General features: G+C 41.8%; 1 protein-coding gene and 1 non-coding gene across 9 annotated transcripts in view; both read left to right on the top strand.

Moving 5' to 3' along the window:
* mon2 (MON2 homolog, regulator of endosome-to-Golgi trafficking) overlaps window positions 1-4,536 on the top strand; it is a 55,468-nt gene extending 50,932 nt beyond the window's left edge. For all 8 annotated transcript variants that reach the window (XM_042335119.1, XM_042335118.1, XM_042335116.1 and 5 more), the window contains 3 exons: window positions 204-411; window positions 832-914; window positions 3,513-4,536. In XM_042335119.1, coding sequence (XP_042191053.1) covers window positions 204-411; window positions 832-914; window positions 3,513-3,676 — 455 coding nt within the window. In that variant the 3' untranslated portion in view covers window positions 3,677-4,536. The remainder of the gene's footprint in view (window positions 1-203; window positions 412-831; window positions 915-3,512) is intronic.
* Window positions 1,176-1,247, top strand: trnaa-ugc. Its single transcript has one exon. It is a non-coding gene; the product is annotated as a tRNA-Ala (tRNA).
* Window positions 4,537-19,860: the final 15,324 nt, after the last annotated feature.

The following is a 19,860-nucleotide window of genomic DNA, read 5'->3' as shown; positions in this document are numbered from 1 at the left end:
TTCTATCCAGTTCTTTGTACTTTTGAGGCTCAGCTCCATTGTGGCTAGCTACTGAACCTTAAAATTGCTGATCTATTGAGAGAAAATGTTTAAAGAAGAAATAATTGCAGTGACTATGGAAAATCCTTACTAAAGTACGGGAAAACAGTACTGTGGAGAATTTACCTCCATCAATAATTAGAATTATTGCTTAACTTTTACAGAAGCAGAAATCGACATTCGAATGAGAGAGGAATTTTCCAAAGTCTGCTTTGAAACGCTACTTCAGTTTTCCTTCAGTAACAAAGTGACAACTCCCCAGGAAGGGTATATTTCCCGAATGGCGTTGTCTGTGCTATTAAAGAGGTCACAAGATGTATTGCATCGATATATTGAAGATGAAAGACTGAGTGGTAGATGCCCTCTCCCAAGGTTAGTGTGTTTATCTTTATTTATGCCATAAAACTCAGAATAATTACGATATTTGCCCTCTCCACATTCACATTCAAGGCCTGCTCTTTGATTTGCCTCTTTTACTACGCTTTTAGTCATCTTTCCCTTTCTCACCTCAGCTTGGGTGCCTAGCCTGTTGAGATGTCCTCTTGACACGAGAGGCGCTTGAAAACAGGCGCTAAATATACCTGTTGACACAGCTGCGGTGTCCCAGTACTTGTAATACTTGTTTCAGTTATTGTGAAACATCATATGGCAAACAATTGAAATTCAGGAATGATTGTCATTAGAGTATTGTTGAAATTTAGAATTATAGGTCAGTTTATTGTAGGTTTATTCAGAGAATTGAGGCATGTAAACTTTGAAGGATAACTCAACCTTTGTCTTTTGTTTATACAGGCAACGAGTAACGGAAATAGTTTTTGTACTGAAAGCAATCAGTACTCTTATGGACTCCCTTAACAAAACCAAGCCTGAAAATGGTAAGTACAGTTGTTTGCATTAGCATTAATGAGACACTTATATTTTTTCCCACTAGTTTTGTTCCTCCTTCTTTCCCCCTCTTCATCTGAAATTCTTAAGACTCCTTTTTCCTTCCGCTGGGGTACAGTTTCACAGCTGTCCTCCAGGACTTTATGTGTTTTTTTATGTGTGAACTATTCCACTGCAGGAGCATCAATTGAGCTTGATTATATCCTTATCTGAGGTCCACACATACTCTGCAAGCATGTTGTAACATGTGGAGTCCTGTAGCTCAGTGGTTAGAGCACTCGCTTTGCAAGTGAGAGACCTGGGTTCAATTCCCAGCAGGGCGAAACCTTGGGCAATTTTCCTTACTCCACACGCCTAATAATAATCCCTCCAAAACCAAAAAACAATAATAAATTGGTCATTTTCAATCCATGACTGTTTGTGGGACATTGCTGTACGCAATTGGCTGCCGCGTTCGCCCACAAATATAGAGTCAATTCACGTTACAGTGTGTTCTGTGAAGCGCTTTGGGATGTCCTCCCGACGTGAAAAGCGCTATATCAAATGCAAGGATTATTATTATTATGATTCTTTCAGTAGGAATCGCAGAACAAGAATCCTTACTGATTTGTCCCTCTCTTGTGCAAGGTAGTTGAGGTTAACTGCAGTATATCAACTAGTGCCTTTGCTAAAATCAGCTAACTCAGCATAACCTGTTTCTTTTATTATTCAAGCCTGCTAGCTTCTGGTTTGGATGGCTTAGTGCTCTACTAGACAGCATGTTTACTGACCTGTCAGAGAAGCTCACAAAACATCAATTTAAATGTTTGTGATGAGCGATAAAGCAATATAAGTGGTGCAAACTGCTTAAAATAGTAATGTTTTTATAGTTTAGCATATCCCATTGAATTCTACTGTAAACCTGGAAGTTGATTGTAAACCAACATATTTTGCTAACTAAGTCTTTTGTTTAATTAGCCCAGGTCGACCATATAATAAAACAATCTATGTCACTTCCTGTTCTTTGGAACTTAGTATGTTTCAGAATGAATCGACAGCTCCTCTAACTATTAGAACCACTAGGGCTGTGTGCCCTCCCTGGGGGGTGGTAAGGGAACCTTTTTGGGGTTGAGTTGGGTCCAAAGTTCCACACACGGCAATAGAAGTTTTAAATCAAGTCAATCTTTTGTGGCGGTTTCAATAATCCAATACCTAAACCAGATAAGTCCACAGTCCTCCAAGGCACTACTTATGGTGAACCAGCCAGCTGGCTTATTAGCAGGACTTGGAGGAGCAGACAGGATACTGTGGACGGGGGGATTCTTCCTACTCAATGCTTATTAACCACGTAAGCTAAAGCCCTAACAGTAATGTTATCCTAGCTGGTCAAGCACCAGGAAGCTTAGCAGTTTAATGGTAGTTGCACACTTTTATCTCATTAAACTACAGCATTACACTAATGGAGGTCTCCAAGCCTCATTTCTTGCCAACCTGCACCTGAACTCTCCAGGATTAGGTAAACAGTGTGTGTCCCTCTAGGGAGAGAGTGCATGCTCCATTCCAGGCAACGAGAAAGCATACATATGTGGAACTCTCACTGGGGGAGAGAGGTTAGACGTTTTTTTTATATACACAAAGATCATTAGGACACAGAATGCCCTATCAAAAACCATGGTTAAAGCAAAATCCATAATGGCTTTTAAAAAGAAATGAGACAATTATTTGAAGATGAAAGGGAATGAGGAAAAGACCGCAGAAGGGGAGGAGGGAATTAATGGATGGTCTCTTTCAGAAAGCCAACATAGGCACGGTAGGTCTAATGGCTTCCTTCTGTGCTATAAAAATCTATGATTAATAAACAGCATAGCAAACCTGCTAGTTACCTCTTTCCATTGGCAATGCAACTCAAATGTACAATTACCTGTTGTTTCCAACCAAGAGCCACTTCAGAAGTTTCCGCTCTATTTTGTGCCACCCTTTGTGGATCCATTTCTTATGTATTTACAGCTTTAAAATCTGTTTCTTACATTTTCTCTGAAGTACAAGCAACTTTAAAAACAAAGGCAGTCAATGAAAACTATAAACATTGAAGATTGACCTGGTAAATTCATAGATACATCCAGGCGAATGCTAAGACAATTTTCACATCCTAACCAGAAGTGAGAGCTGAAAATAAGTAAGCGCAACAACTCAGAGTTATTGCTTTAAGAGTTGATTGCAATTAATACTGTTGTATTTAATTTTTAATCTTACTGGATATTTTGAAAGAATGTGAAATAACTTACTTCTGAATTGAGAATAACTTCTCATGACTTTATTCTCAGAACTCTGCGGGGTATTCTTCTACAGGATACTTAATGTTTAGGTACCATAAAAAATAAATGGAGACCATTAAAAGAACACTTGCAGTGATGCATAAATAATCCTGATTTGCAGGTCATATAAACTGCAGCAAACTGGAACTAGTGTACTATATCTTACAGCAAGTGTCTGAATGAAAATATCTATTAGAACTGTTTTTGTATTTTGTCAGAGTTGGGAAAAGCTTCTAATTTTAATGTGTTTTTGTGTTTAGTTTAATTAATTCCTTTTTTCCCCCCTTGTTACAGTTGACACCAACACCTGGTCGCAGGTAATTGCTTTGTATCCAACACTGGTTGAATGCATTACCTGTACGTCCTCTGAAGTTTGCTCTGCTTTGAAAGAGGCATTAGTTCCATTTAAAGATTTCCTTCAGCCACCAGTAGCCAAAGTGCAAAATGGAGATTCCTGACAAATATGAGACTGTCACATCAAATACAATACCGCATAGCGTGGAATCACACAGTTTACTTGCCAGAGCACAAATAAACAAGGGTCTGGGGCATTACTGAATGTAAAGACCTACAAGTGCCGACTGGAACAAGTAACAATCAAGGGCCTTGCTGGAAGCTTCTTAATGAGAAGAGTTGGGTTTGTTAAAAACGTATTTGATTAAAATTAAATTACAAACTTGTATAGTGCCCCTGCCATTTTTTTTAGTGAAACTTGACCAGCGGGTGCATTTTAGTTAATCAACCTTACATCTGATGCAGTGATATGAAAAGTGTTTGCGGGGAGGGGGGAGGAATATGTACAGGTTGTGTTAAAGATGTTGCTGGTGTAATTAAAAATATATATATTACAACATCCAATATTTGAGAAATGAGCTGGTGTTTTGTGCACTTTTAAGGTACGAATGTAGTGCACAGAGAAATTAAATACAAGAGAGTACCATAACATTCCATGTCATCTGTGACCAGCCTTTGTAAGGAAAGGGAAATTATGTACTTGTGTGTAAAATAAATTGTCCACTTCTGTTTCAGAGTGGGACCTTTTTGTGTGATACCTTGGTGTTTCAACACATTGATGTTAAATAGGCTTGTTAGTATTCGGTTTCTTCAAGCAGTTTTTCTTTCAATTCCGCCTCCTCCCTCTCATATCAGTTATGATTTCTGCCATTATTATCTGAACTGATTTTTTTAAAATGTGTTTATTGGAAAATGCTTGGCACTGGACTATGTTGTGCTCTCGGTTTAGTATTGTTATATACAATATGGCGGGGTGGGGGGGAATTTTGAAGCATTTAATAAAATTTGATGTGATCCCATTTAATCTGTTTTCAAATGGTGGTGTTAGGACCCAAGATCCCTGCACTCATGTTTGCATTGAACAGCAGATTTGATCATTCAAAAATAATGACTACATCAAATTTGTTATGAAATGTCTCATGTTCCTCCTCCTCCCTCCCTTTTAGCGTGACAGCCTGTCAGTACAAGCATGACAGCTGCCCACATGCACAGTGAATGTGGTCCACACTCCCAACTGTTATAACTGAACCAGTACTTTACAAAAAGTGTTACAACAGGTCCACTGTATTTAGTTTAAAACTCCCAAATTTCTGGTCTGATGCCTTCTTAAGTCTATATTCTAAATGGCTTTATTTCAAGATATGGTAATCAATCTAATTGAAATTACACAATTTCTCTAGCTCTTGTGATTGTTTGTAGATTTTAATAGATTTCTGCAATAGATCCTGACAAGTTAACACAATATATCTTTCTTTCAGAGTTGAAAATATCAATTTTTTTAAACAAAACGTGACCCTGTAAAGGAAGGTTAGGCTGTTTATAATAGAACTGAATCAATATTCCACGCCCAGTGGGAATTCTAATCTACATTCCTCTTTAATTAGTTATCTAATTAATAATATCAATAATTTACTACATTTTAAATGTCACATCAATAGCAGTTTAGTTGATTTGTCCTTTTAAGAGCATTTCACATTAAGCACCAAGTGAATTTTCCTCATTTAGCACCCTTTAGTGTCCTACAAAAATACCAATAAAAGTTGTATCTGGGTAGAAAGTCAGAATTACATTTTCTGCACAAAGGGGTACATTCATCGTATTCTATCTTTGCCGCAACTACCTTTTTTCTAAATCACCTTCAGTGTCTCAAACACATGTGCGATATCCCTGTTCCAGAGAAAAAAATAATTCAGCCAGCCTCTCTTCAACCCAGTGTCATTCAGGTGCATTTGTGCTGCACCCTCCACATCTGACTTCCTTCCTGTAAACCCAACATTTAATACAATATTCCAACTGCAGCCTAACCAATTTTCCATACAATTCCAACATAATTTCAAAGATTTCATATCCCATAACCTGGTTTATAAATCCCAGAACCCTTTTACTTGAGAGCTTTCAGTACTTAATGTTCCACTTTTAATAATTTATGTATCTGTCCTCCCAATCTCTCTGCTACTCCAAATCATAAGCGCTTTGGGACGTCCTCCCGACGTGAAAAGCGCTATATCAAATGCAAGGATTATTATTATTATTATTGAGTGTTTCACCCTTCGAACTATCCTTAGAATCCCTATTTTTCCGGAAATGTAGTACCTCCTTTTATCTACGTTAAACTGCACTGCCACTTGTGTGACCATTTCTCTAGTCTATCAATATCCTGAAATCTTTTACAACCCTTATAACTGACCAATTATCCAATTATTTAATCAGTACATTTGCTGATCCCCCTCCCATGTCTACATCCAAGTGATTATTAATAACAATAATAATCCTTGTATTTGATATAGCGTCTTATCACATCTTCGAGATGTCTCAAAACGCTTCTCAGAATATCCTGTAAAGTGAATTGGCAATATATTACGTGAGCGAAACGCAGCAGCCATTGGAGCACAGCAGTGTCCCATAAACAGTCATGGATTGAGTGACCAATTTAGTATTATTTTTATTTGTATTATTATATTGATTACTATTATTATTGATGTATATTGTAAAGTACAATTCTCCCAGTAGAGACTCCTTGACAACACCACAAGTTAGTCTGAGAAGCACCCATTGATTCCCACTCTCTGCACTCTACCCTTCAACCATCTTTCTATCCACTTTACTAACTTTACATTCAATAGCATGATCAAGTTTGCAAATTAAACTCATACCATATTTTCTTCATTTATATTTGAGATAATCTGAAAAAATCAATTAGCCAAATACGGTCAATCTTCCTTACATAAATCTAAATAGTAAAGTCAAAAACATATTTCGGATTTAAAAGATATGGTACTAAATGTTATAATCTGGTGGCCTGTATTGCAGCCTCTGTTTTAATTGTTGATCACTATATGGGACTTTAAAATAACCTCCAGGCAAAACAGAAATTATATCTTATATTGTCAATGGAATATTTGACAATATTGGAGAGCTTGCTGTGAGCTCATCACATATTTATAATGACCGCAAACCCTACCATTGAAGTAGCTGTAATTTAATCTAACACGGATTCAGTAACAGTTTGAGGTTTTATCGAACTTGATGAATCAAAGGGTCTCTGACCTGGGTTCAAAAACCAATCAGCCTGATAGAATGAAAATATCTTCTGTACCAGTTGTAGTGGTGAAATAGCTTTGCATGATTCCAGTGCCTAATCCCAGGAAAGTGTGTCATACAAATGGCCCACAAATTAACAATAAATTATGCTTGCATTCAGAGAAGCATTAATGATAGCACCCACAAAACAGAAATCCAAGAATTGTCTTTCTATCGACAAGCATTTTTGGTATTGAAAAGTATGTAAAATGAATCTGTTCCTGATCAACGTCCTCTGAAATCAAAAGGTTAAAACAAATTAACAACATTGCGTTTTTCTTTTAACACAAATATCATTCGAAATAGCTTTGTGATTAAACATGTTAACACCAGGATCTGCTTTTTAATATAAAGTTAAAAACCCATTCTTATAAATCTTATTAATGTGACCCAATAGTGCCAAGCGTTAAAAAGTAGTAGTAGATCACTGGTAGGACTTATAAAGCAGAAATCTAAGAACTGACTTTCTATTGACAAGCATTTTTATTTTTAAAAAATGTGTAAAAATGAATTTGTGCCTGATAAATGTCCTCTTTTAGACAAAGATATTTCTTATCATAAATGATGACTGACTGGCAAAATGTTATATAGAAATACAGTACATAACGTTTTCTATAACACCATTGCTATAAGGTGGCAAAATTCCCTCAAGTTAGGTTGCTGCTTGTTTCACGGCACCTAATAACTGATGGCTAAAACTTATTTTGTGAACAACAAAATGTTAATATAATTAAAACTTCTGGGTAACCTAAAATCTTTCTGGTTCTTGTAATGTATTCTGTTACTAGTCTTTACAGACCAAGATGATCCAATATTCAATGCTTGATCCAGGAATTGATTTGAGATGCAATAGTGCTGAGGATTAAATAATTGACCTCAGCATCCTTGAGTAGGGAAGGGAGGAATCTGCTCCTAATTATTAGGGTAACCCTATTATAACATGGTAGAGCTTGGATGTGGTCAGATCCTGTGGATCCAGGATAACCGGAAGTGCAGTACACTTGGCTTTTGGGACTAACCAGCAGCTTCCCGCACTGTACAATTGCCAATTTACGGTTGTCTGTGACATCACATCCTTCACACTATGCACAGAAAGCACAGCTAACATCGCTTTCTGTCTTGCACACGTGCCAGAGGAGTCTCTGGTGTTACTTCACAAAAGGAATGTCAGCAGCGTTTCTTGCGCACAGCATGCACAGAGATATCAGTGGCAACCTAACAACCCAGAAGTTTGCCACTTTTTCACTTTCTTTATAACACAGCCTCAGATATTGGACCCAAAACCACATTATAACAGGGTTGTCCCGTTTTTAGTTACCCCACATGAGTGTAAACGCTAGTTGAGAACGGGATCAGGCTTGGCCGTGATGCTCTGCACAGATCGAGAGTTTGCCAGCACAATTGCCATCTAGGCTCAGACATGAAGAAGAATGTACACTTGGACAAGGCAATACAGAGCTGTTCATGGCTGTTGAACCATCAGCAACACAATTCACCTTAAGAGGAAGAAAGAAAATTGGGCCAATTAACTTGCTTTTTTTCAAAAAAAATCTGTTCAGCTGGAAATTTTCTGAATCAGAAGGTTGTGGGTGTAAATCCCACAATTGAACTTGAACTTCATTGCCTTGGGCCATCCTCCCGATGTGAAAGGAGGTATACAAATGTAATTTGTGGTTGTTGAACTCGCATAGTCTAAACTGACATTCCAATGCACCGTTGGAGGTATGTTGCAATGTCAGAAGTGCCATCCTTCACATGAGACCTGTTCAGTTGGAAGTTAAAGATCCAGTAGCACTGTTTGAAAAGAGATGGGACTTTCTCCCGGTGTTCTGGCCAAATAAAATAGGTCACTCGTTTCATGGCCGTTTGTGGGGACATTGCTGTGAACAATTGTGCTGCAGTTGCTCCATTTCACAGTAATTCCTGTGAAGGACTTTGAAACATCCTTCCAACGTGATAAGTCGCTATACCAAATGCAAGGATTATCATAAAATGGTTGTACTTTCAAAAAGCCAGCATAGACATAATGGACCAAATTAGCTTTTTTTCAGTGTTATAACGTTCTCTGGTTCTATAGTATCTGTATGGATAACTACTGTTCTATAATTTGTTTAGTAAGATGTTGTTTATTATACACTTCCCCCTCAAAACAGACAGCCATTGCATTTATAGCACGTCCTGTGAAGTGCTTTGAGACATCCTACCAAACCAGCTAAACCAAATGTAAGAATTATTATTTTGTTTTCATGTTTCATTTACATTTTAAATACATTCTTACTTTGATGATTACCATTAAACAATAAAATGAAACTACACAGCAGTTAAGCACCAGTGAGATAAAAATACAAGTGTTCACCGATGGCTTAACGGAATAATAGTGCCTAGTGTGCTCTAGAGCCATATATAACAACTTGCATTTATATAGCGCATTTCACGTGGGGCAATGGCTCGGATTTATTTGCCAGTTTGCATTGAATTGTATTATTTTGACATAATTTGAAAAACTTTAGAAATTACTCATAATTCAATTCTAGAGTAATAAATATTGCAGTATATCAATTCAAATATCAACGCCAGTGTCCTTTCTTTGATGTTTGTCTATATAATATGCAGTCACTACACTTGACAGTAAATCCTACGGATTGCTTTGAGACCTCCTCCAGACATGAAAGGCACTATATCGAATATAGAGATTATTTTATGTGTCAACGAAGGAAGGGATCTATGAGCCTGAGACAGCCTATCATGATGTTTTTATGTTTAATGCATCTTTCTCACTGCAGAGGCTGCCCAGTGTTTGCCTGCCTGCCCAGTGTTTGCCTGCCCAGTGTTTGCCTGCCTGCCCAGTGTTTGCCTGCCCAGTGTTAGCCTGCCCAGTGTTTGCCTGCCCAGTGTTTGCCTGCCCAGTGTTTGCTGCCTGCCCAGTGTTTGCCTGCCTGCCTGCCCAGTGTTTGCCTGCCCAGTGTTTGCCTGCCTGCCCAGTGTTTGCCTGCCTGCCCAGTGTTAGCCTGCCCAGTGTTAGCCTGCCCAGTGTTTGCCTGCCCAGTGTTTGCCTGCCCAGTGTTTGCCTGCCTGCCCAGTGTTTGCCTGCCTGCCCAGTGTTTGCCTGCCCAGTGTTTGCCTGCCCAGTGTTTGCCTGCCTGCCCAGTGTTTGCCTGCCTGCCCAGTGTTTGCCTGCCCAGTGTTTGCCTGCCCAGTGTTTGCCTGCCCAGTGTTTGCCTGCCCAGTGTTTGCCTGCCCAGTGTTTGCCTGCCCAGTGTTTGCCTGCCTGCCCAGTGTTTGCCTGCCTGCCCAGTGTTTGCCTGCCCAGTGTTTGCCTGCCTGCCCAGTGTTTGCCTGCCCAGTGTTTGCCTGCCTGCCCAGTGTTTGCCTGCCTGCCTAGTGTTAGCCTGCCCAGTGTTTGCCTGCCTGCCCAGTGTTTGCCTGCCTGCCCAGTGTTTGCCTGCCCAGTGTTTGCCTGCCCAGTGTTTGCTGGGCTGAGGCTCTGACCCTCACACCAAAGCCATTCACTGATTTACTGCAGAGGTTACAAAAGTGGCGCGCATTCCGGGCTTCCCGGTCACGTGCAGTGACGGCACAATTAGGTGGGCGGGGCCTGTGTTTGATACTTTCAGCCAACCAATCACTGACCCGTGATTGACAGCCTCAGCCACTCCCCCCTCAGCCACTGCCCCCACAGCCACTGCCCCACAGCCACTGCCCCCCCTGACACTGCCCCACAGCCACTGCCTCCAACATCCTATGACTCACAGCTCACAGTCTGACTCACTGTCAACCCGCAGCCTGACTGTCTGCTCACACCATCACATCACTGCATCCCTCTCACTGCCCTGAGCCTCCGCTCCGCTCACTGCCTGAGCCTCACTGCCCTGAGCCTCGGCTCACTACAGACTGACAGGCTCGGGGCTCGGGGCTGGTGGGTGACTCACGGGCTGCCCCGCCAGCGGCTCCCGATCAATGGGCTGGGGGTGGGGGGCGCGCTCCCTGATTGACAGGCCGACAGCCAATGAGCTGGGGGCGCGCTCCCTGATTGACAGGCCGACAGCCAATGGGCGGGGGGGGCGCTCTCTGATTGACAGGCCGACACCCAGCCACAGGGCGGCCCACAGCCCGCGCTGTCCGCCCAGTGTGCGGGTGTGTGCGGTGCGGAGCGGAGCGGCTCGAGCAGCGCACTCTGCAGCTCAGTGTCCGGCTCCGCGCCGGGTGACCGCTCGCAGGTGTGGCCCCGGACTCTGTCTGTCTGTCTGTGTGTCTGTCTGTGCCGGGGGGCGGGGGGGGGGGTCTGATCCCCTCCCTCCAGCCTCCAGTCGGGGTGAGTTGGTGTCTGAGACTCTAACGCGGGGGGAGAGGCTCCTGTGCTCTTGGGCTGAATTTATAGCAGCAGCAGCTCTCCCCCCTATAGGTTTGTATATATATATGTGTGTGTGTGCACATGGTTGTGTGTGTGTATATGTGTATATAGTGCGTGTATAAGGGGTGTGTGTATGTGGTGTCTATGATGTGTATATATGTGTATGTGGTGTTTGTGCTTCTGGCGGCGGCCCCGTCCCCGCTCTCAGCCCCGAGTCCACGGGCACGTGTCCGGCCCCAGTGATGGATGGAGCAGCGCCTCTGCTCTCTTTCCCTCTCTCTCCTCTCTCTCTCTCTCTCCCCCTTTCCTTCTCTCTCCCTCTCTTTCCCTTTCCCTCTCTCCCCCTTTCCTCTTCCCCTTCTCTCTCTCTCTGTCCCTCTCCTCTCCCCTTTTCCTTCTCTATCTGTCTCTCCCTCTCTCTCTCCCTTTCCTCCTCAGTCTCTCTCTCTCTCTCCCTCCTATTCCTCCCTCTCTCTGTGTCTATCCCCCTGTGTCCCTCTCCTTTTCCCTCTCTCCCTCTATCTCTCTGTGTCCCTCTCCTTTTCCCTCTCTCCCTCTATCTCTCTGTGTCCCTCTCCTTTTCCCTCTCTCCCTCTATCTCTCTGTGTCCCTCTCCTTTTCCCTCTCTCCCTCTATCTCTCTGTGTCCCTCTCCTTTTCCCTCTCTCCCTCTATCTCTCTGTGTCCCTCTCCTTTTCCCTCTCTCCCTCTATCTTTCTGTGTCCCTCTCCTTTTCCCTCTCTCCCTCTATCTTCTGTGTCCCTCTCCTTTTCCCTCTCTCCCTCTATCTTTCTGTGTCCCTCTCCTTTTCCCTCTCTCCCTCTATCTCTCTGTGTCCCTCTCCTTTTCCCTCTCTCCCTCTATCTCTCTGTGTCCCTCTCCTTTTCCCTCTCTCCCTCTATCTCTCTGTGTCCCTCTCCTTTTCCCTCTCTCCCTCTATCTCTCTGTGTCCCTCTCCTTTTCCCTCTCTCCCTCTATCTTTCTGTGTCCCTCTCCTTTTCCCTCTCTCCCTCTATCTTTCTGTGTCCCTCTCCTTTTCCCTCTCTCCCTCTATCTCTCTGTGTCCCTCTCCTTTTCCCTCTCTCCCTCTATCTTTCTGTGTCCCTCTCCTTTTCCCTCTCTCCCTCTATCTTTCTGTGTCCCTCTCCTTTTCCCTCTCTCCCTCTATCTTTCTGTGTCCCTCTCCTTTCCCCTCTATCTCTCTGTGTCCCTCTCATTTTCCCTCTCTCCCTCTATCTTTCTGTGTCCCTCTCCTTTTCCCTCTCTCCCTCTATCTCTCTGTGTCCCTCTCCTTTTCCCTCTATCTCTCTGTGTCCCTCTCCCCCTCTATCTCTCTGTGTCCCTCTCCTTTTCCCTCTCTCCCTCTATCTTTCTGTGTCCCTCTCCTTTTCCCTCTCTCCCTCTATCTCTCTGTGTCCCTCTCCTTTTCCCTCTATCTCTCTGTGTCCCTCTCCCCCTCTATCTCTCTGTGTCCCTCTCCTTTTCCCTCTCTCCCTCTATCTTTCTGTGTCCCTCTCCTTTTCCCTCTCTCCCTCTATCTCTCTGTGTCCCTCTCTCTCTCTCTCTCTGCAGTGTGAGTGCAGCCTCTGAAGCTGCAATCGGTGGACATTTCAAAGCCTCAGCGTTAAAATGTGTCAGGTTTTTGCCCGATCCTGGGAGGCTTTTTAGTTGGTTACATTATGTGTGTGTGTGTGTGTGATGGTGGTGGTGGAGTGGGGGGGATGGGGGGAGAGGGAAAGAGTGCTGTTTGGTGCAAAGATTGCTTTAACCCTTAAAAACCAGGAGGGAGGGCAGGGATGGTGTGTGTGTGTGTGTATGTGAAAGGTTTGGGTATTTTTTTTTGGGGGGTGGGAGGGGGTAAGAGTTAGCAAGAAAACGATTGCATCGAAATAATCAGGCAGCAAAAGAAACAACCTGGGGTTGGGGGGGTGAGGGGGGGATCAACAAATGTTGCATCTCAGTAACTGCGATGGCATTGCAACACCAGAGGAGCTGAGAAAGAATCTCTTTGTGTGTGCGGTTGCTTTATGGCCGGTCGCAAGGACTTGTGTTGTGTGGGGGTTGGTGGTGGTGTGGTTGGGCGGTGGGTGGGGTGTCGGTGATATAACACGAGGCCTGGCTTTCACTGCTGCAATAATTGTTGGGATCAAGTCCTCCTCCGCTTGCAGTTCCGCCCAGCGTCTGCGAATGTGTCCCATTGAACCTTGTGGCTTTGCAGGTCTCTCACTGGAGGGTGGACAGGAAAAAAAAAAGCAGGAAGAATCAATGGTGTCTGCGCCGGGCGGTGGGTCGGAGGGCAGGGGGTTGATGATGATGCCCTCGTGCTTGTTGACGGCCAAGAAGACATGTCTGCGGAAGAGAGGACCAAAGCGGCTGCAGAGCATCGTTCAACACAAATGTTTGCCTTTCACCCCAAGTCCAGTCTGATTTCTTCCCAGTGCACTGGCTGAGGTAGTAGTTTGTGTTGTTGGAAGGGTCTGTGACACTGCCCAGTATGGAGATAACTGCGCAAGCTACTGCCTTGCCAGTGGCTGGTCCTGTTCTACAGAAAACATCTCTCTTTTATTTACTCTCTTAATATTTTCTCCTTTTTATTTGGGATTTCATCTACTGTAAGCGCGCGCGCGCGCGTGTGTGTGTGTTCACAAAAAACGGTATTTTTGGTGCCGGTTTTCGTCGAAGTATCATCTTAAACGATTTAAATGTTTCGAAACTTGTCGCGGCCTGACATTTGTGAGAAAAGAAAGTTTTTTGCTTCTTTTTAAAATGTGACATCGGATAATGTTTCATCTAGTTTTAGTTTGTAGAGTTGACCAAAATTTCTGGAAATGGCTGCTTTAAGCAAGAACTCAAATGTCTTAGTTACAACGTTTAGATTTATTAAGATGGAGTTTTAATAGCTTTAATTAAATCTGTGGATTTCTGTGAATTTTGAGGTCCGGCGAGGCAAAATGAATTCAAATGCCCTTTTCAACTCCCTTTTAAGAAAAATAAAATGCTATGTTTATATCCAAAATGTGTAGTAGTAGTAATAATAATACTGTTATTTTGGTCCTGTTTTTGCCTCGGTGGGGGGGGGGGGGGGATATTTTCACTGTGTTTTCTTTTGGTAGTAGTGGGTGGGGGAGTGTTCAGGATTAGTCTAGTTTTGATCATTCACTATTTAAACTTTTTTTTCCTTAAGCTTTACAGTTCACCATTTTGAATAAATGAGCGTTCCTACCCAGTCTTACATTGCAGTAACAAAATAGTCCACAATGCTGTGAGCCTGGGAGGGAGGGAGCCGAACCCTCAGGGATTTCATTGTCAGCGGCTGTCATAACTCACTGGGTTGTAAGTGCTTATGTCTGGAAAGCCTGGTTGGTATTCATAATGTCCATTTATATGCAAAGTAAGAACTCGAAAACTAATTCGGGGTTGCTGTTGTGTTTGAATGTAATCCCAAGGGGTTAAACTATACTTCAGCAAGTTAGAAAGCTGGCCGACAATTTAATGCTTTTTTTCCCCCATTAAACCAGGTTAAATAAATACAGTGTGATGTGGTTATTTGGTACTTTCTAATATATATATTTTTTTTAAATACCACAATAGGGTTTTTTTTCTATGTTTTTGAAATGAAAGGAGGAATATGCAGTAATTAACATCACAAAGACCTCAGTTTTCCGTTATACAGATTTCGGCCGGGATGCGACTGTGTGGCTTGACCAACACAGTCAACGTTACCTTGGCAGGGGACGTCGAGGAGCAATTGCACTCAGTTTAGAGGCAGGTTTCTCATTGTTTCAGACAATGGATCACCAGTCAACTGAGGCTTTTGGCAAAAGAAATGTAGGATCTTAGGCTTAGAATTGGTACTGGTGGAGGAACTGAGTTGAATTTGCTCTACAAAAGCTATTTTAATGAGATACTGAGATTAAGCACTAGGGCAGTCAATGTAAATGTCCTTGCATTTAATCTGTTGAAAATCGGATCACATATTTAGAATTGTTGATGCCAAGCATGAAGAAATAAATATCAGTTTATTCTATTTTAAACATCTCGATCAGATTTATTCACTGCTCTCCGCTTTCTTATCTCTGGTACCCTCTGACACGAGTATGTATACGTTCTAAAGAGTGTCATTTACCTGCTCCTTTTGGCGATGTCATCCACAGACCTGGGGTCAATTTCCAGAAGGTATGCAGGTGACATCTAAATCTCATGTCCACTGATGGACACCTCGATTATTGCAATGCTCTCTCTGGTCTTCCCAGTTTTACCATCCATAAAATCCAGCGAATTCAAAACTCCCATCACACTTACAAAACTTTACTCCCATCATTCCAGTCCTTCCTTGGCTCCCTATCATCAAATCAATTGATTTCTAGATCCTCGCACTCAAATCACTTCATATCCTGGCACCTCCCTACCTCTCGAACTGCTTACACTCCAGTCCATTACTTATGACCTTCGCTCAGATGGCACCGGACTCTTACATGTCCCTTGTACCCTGCACTCTACCACTAGCGGTCGTACTTTAAGCCCCTAAATCCCAAACCTATGGAACTCTGCCTCAATCCTTATCCGCTTAGCTTTCCTTCCCCTTTTTCAGATTACTTCATGTCTAGAAGACGTGAAAAGGCGCAAAAGCAAATGCAAGAATATTACTAATCCACCTGAAGGCCTTACATCAAACCCCTCATACATGCTTTTATTACATCTCAGCTCAACTATGCAAACTCATTGCTTGTCGGCCTCCCCAACTCCTCCCTCCACAGGCTGCAGGTCATCCAGAACTCTGCAGCCCGTGTACTCTCCCGCACCAGGCTCCATGACCCTATCACCCCCATCCTTGCCCAACTCCACTGGCTTCCCATCACACAGGATCCAGTTCAAGATCCTAGTCCTCAACTTCAAAGCCAGCCACTGTCTTGCTCCCCCCACCTCCGACCTCCTAACCCCCTACCATCCTGTTCGCTTCCTCTGCTCAGCGGGCTCCAGCCTACTTCACGTCTCCCTCCTTGCTCGCCCCACTACCGGCAGGCGGGCCTTCCGCCACTCTGCACCACCCTCTGAAACTCCATCCATAACTGTCCAGTGCCTTGGGACGTTTTCATTTTTTACTACAAGCTGGAGTTTAGTCTTATGTACTTGGACCTGCATAAGTCCCCATGCTCAGAAACTCCTCACCCCAACTTCCCCATCTAGAATTCATCACTATTCACTCTTAGATCGCACCTGACACTTTGCTAATTGTTAACCTCCATTTGCCATTGTTTCGCCCACTTGCTTACTCTGTCCATGTCCCTTTGCAATTTTTTCTCTCTCGTTAACAATTTACTACATTTAGCTTCATATTCACCTCTATTCCTATATCCAGGTCATTTATATATATAACGTGGAAACCTGGGGCCCCAGTGCCAATCCCTGAGGGACATCGCTTATCACTGGCTGCCAATCAGGTTGTGTCCCTTTCATCCCAACTCTTCTCTCCTGTTCCCCAACTAATTTCTGGACTCAGTGGTTAGAGCATTCGCCTCACAAGCGAGACACCTGGGATCAATTCCAGGCAGGGCAAAACCTTGTGCAAGTTTCCTTATTCCACATGCCTAATAATACCTCCAAAAAACAAAACAATAATAAATTGGTTATTTTCAATGCACGACACTGCTGTGCGCAATTGGCTCCTTAGTTTCGCCCACAAATATATAGTCAATTCACTTTACAGCATATTCTGTGAAGCGCTTTGAGACGTCCAGAAGACATGAAAAGCGCTACATCAAATGCAAGGATTATTATTATTATTTCCCCTTGCTATCACAAGATTGTCTCCAAATTATAAAGAGGTTGCCATGTGAGCTAACGTATGGTATGTGGCAGATGCTTTAGTGGAACTCTAGCCAAATGACTTGGTGATCCAAATTTAGTGTAGGAATTAAATTACAACCGAATATCGGTCAGGAATTTGAGAGATGGACAGAAATTCTAATGCTGATGACTTGGAGAACACCATGTTACACAGGTGTATTTTTTGAATTTTCTGGAACAAAAGTCTGGACAATTCAATGGTCCGAGACCAGTCAGCAGATAAACTTGGTGCTGTCTGCTCCCAGGTATCCTACACATGCTATTGGTTTTCAAACCAGTAGATGCAGTACAACCATATCATAACATGTGAAAAGTTCAAAAATCTTATTGTTCATATTGAAATGATTATTTATTTTACGTAGATATCTTACCACAGTATATTAAAATTATAACCCAAGAAAAACACAAATGCCCCTGTGTAAGGAACCGTGTTTAATTGAGGATTATATTGCACTATACCTAGTAGATGGACATTTGTGTCTGGCATGCTTAGTGCACCTTTTCACCAGCTGGTCCTTCCTCTCGAAATCAGTCGAGAGTGAAATACACAATGGTGAGGTTGCCTTCATTATCACTCCTTTATTAAGCCAGGATTGCCTGCAGGTGAGGAAAGTAGGGTAGGTATTTTGGAAGTAGAGTGGAAGTACATTGCAAAGTGGGTATTATGGAATATTGACTCAAATGGACCTTCTGGACTGCTTGTAATCAACCCACAATTAAAATAGTGGTTGTTGTAAAAGCACTGCACATCACAAATCTGTACTTAAAATTTTTTTTTGGAATTTTTGGAATTATAGTTCTTACAATTACACTGCCATTTGAGGAAATACTGCCCTTTATAGAAAATAATTGCAAATCACTACACTGGATACCAAGTGTAAGAGAGCGCACTGTTAATCTGAATTTTTTAAAATAAATGCATAACCGTTTGTAAGATACTTCTAATGTTGAATTGCAATAATTTACAGTCCCACGTGTCAACATGAATGGTTAAGGAATTTGAGTTATGTCTTTTTAATTACAAAGCAAGTTCATAAAGCTCATCTACATTGAGGGGACATAATAAGGAAGTTCAGACAACAAGGTATATTATCCAAAGACTGATAGACATGCAATGAGTTATCGGAGAAGACCATCAAAGCAAATTATATAAATAAATTAAGAGATAATGGGATATATTTATAGAAAACAAGGGAACATAATGGAAATAGATTGACATCAACCAAAAAGGGCAAGTTTCGTGAGTCAAATAATTGAGAAATAAAATAAAATGTGATTAATATATTTGGAGTTCTCTTTAGAGATTGTATTGAAACACATACAGCGACCAAATGTTGCCTTTTAGCTTATATGTTCACATTCCAGATTAGTGAGCTGTCACAAATGTGGATTTATTACCTTAGACCACTACAGTGGTGAAAAATGGTTAGCATCTCACATGAGGGGATGTTGTCCATTTATCATTTGTATTCTTTCATGGGGTTGGAGGTGATGTTCTGCAAGAATATATAAAAGTGGAGTGATAGAGGGAAACAAAAGTAATCTGCTTAAATAACTGGCCAATTAGTATCCATTCTAAACCATCTAGAAATTCAAGTTTTTTTGACTAATAATTCTTGTACATTCTGAAATGCACTCTTTTTTTAACTTTATTCCCAAGTTATACACCTCTGTATTTTAAGACATGATCTATGATTCTTTAGTTCTGAAAAGATACTGGAATAAGTCATCGTAAAGAGAGTATCTCATTGTTGTGGGTTATAACAGATCAGGAGATCTTGCCTTGATTTTCTGTAATTTGACAGTTTTGCTTCAAGGCACCGTAGTATTCGAATACAGCATTGCCAGGGCATCTTCCACCTATACCAATCTGCATAAACACAATGTATGTTATCAATGGATTCAAATTGGAGATAAAGGCATTCTCTGCTGTCATACTTAATGCTGCAATCTCTCCTCTCAAAGATAAGAAACACATCCAGTTTAAGCATTCAGTGCAGATCTTCTGCAAAATGATTCCTCGCTGGGAACATTCTATCTTAACTCAATTGAAATTAATCTTTGTTAATGTAGGATTTTTATTGATTGATTTACACAGTGAATACTGCTTGTTAAACAGATTGGTGTATTACTCTTGTGCTGCGTAGTTCCCCTGTGGTGAAAATCAAATGCTGCAAATTATATTAATATAGCATCTTTCACATTAAAGAATGTCTCAAATGACTCCATAAAATGAGATCAATACTATATCAATGCCTGTCTTCAAATTCCACCTAAAGGCTTTTCCTCTTTGCCTACAGTAACTGCATCTTTTTCCCCAATTTAGCATCAAACTCTAACATTATTCAACACTCCGAGATGCTACCCCACGTGAACAACAACAACTTGCATTTGTATAGCACTCTTCACACAGGGCAGCATCTCGGAGCACTTAATGTGCTTAACATGAAGGGTGCTATGTAATGCAAGTTGTTGTGTATAGACCTTAGTAAGGTGATTTCAGATTAAGTGATATGTTTGTAACTTATTTAATATATCAGCGTATTGTAATACGGATACATTGCACCCTCAAAATATACAGTCAATTCACTTTACATTCTGTGCAAAGAGCTTTGAGACATTTCAAAGACGTGATAAGGCACTATATCAAATAGTGCAAGGATTATTATTATTGCAGAAGTTTACTTTTACAGTACAGTAAAACATAGTTATGCATCCCAGCAACAATTTGTACTTGTATCCTGCGCTTCTCAGGCAAGATATTGAGACGTCTCGAAGACGTGATCAAATGCAAGGATTATATTGTCTCTTAGCACTTTATTAACATAGACTTTCAATAAAGATACACCGA

Source organism: Callorhinchus milii, unplaced genomic scaffold (genome assembly GCF_018977255.1).
Source record: "Callorhinchus milii isolate IMCB2004 unplaced genomic scaffold, IMCB_Cmil_1.0 Scaffold5, whole genome shotgun sequence".
NCBI lineage: Eukaryota > Metazoa > Chordata > Chondrichthyes > Chimaeriformes > Callorhinchidae > Callorhinchus > Callorhinchus milii.
Note: the sequence above shows the minus strand (reverse complement) of the source record. Positions and strands in the feature narration are given on the sequence as shown.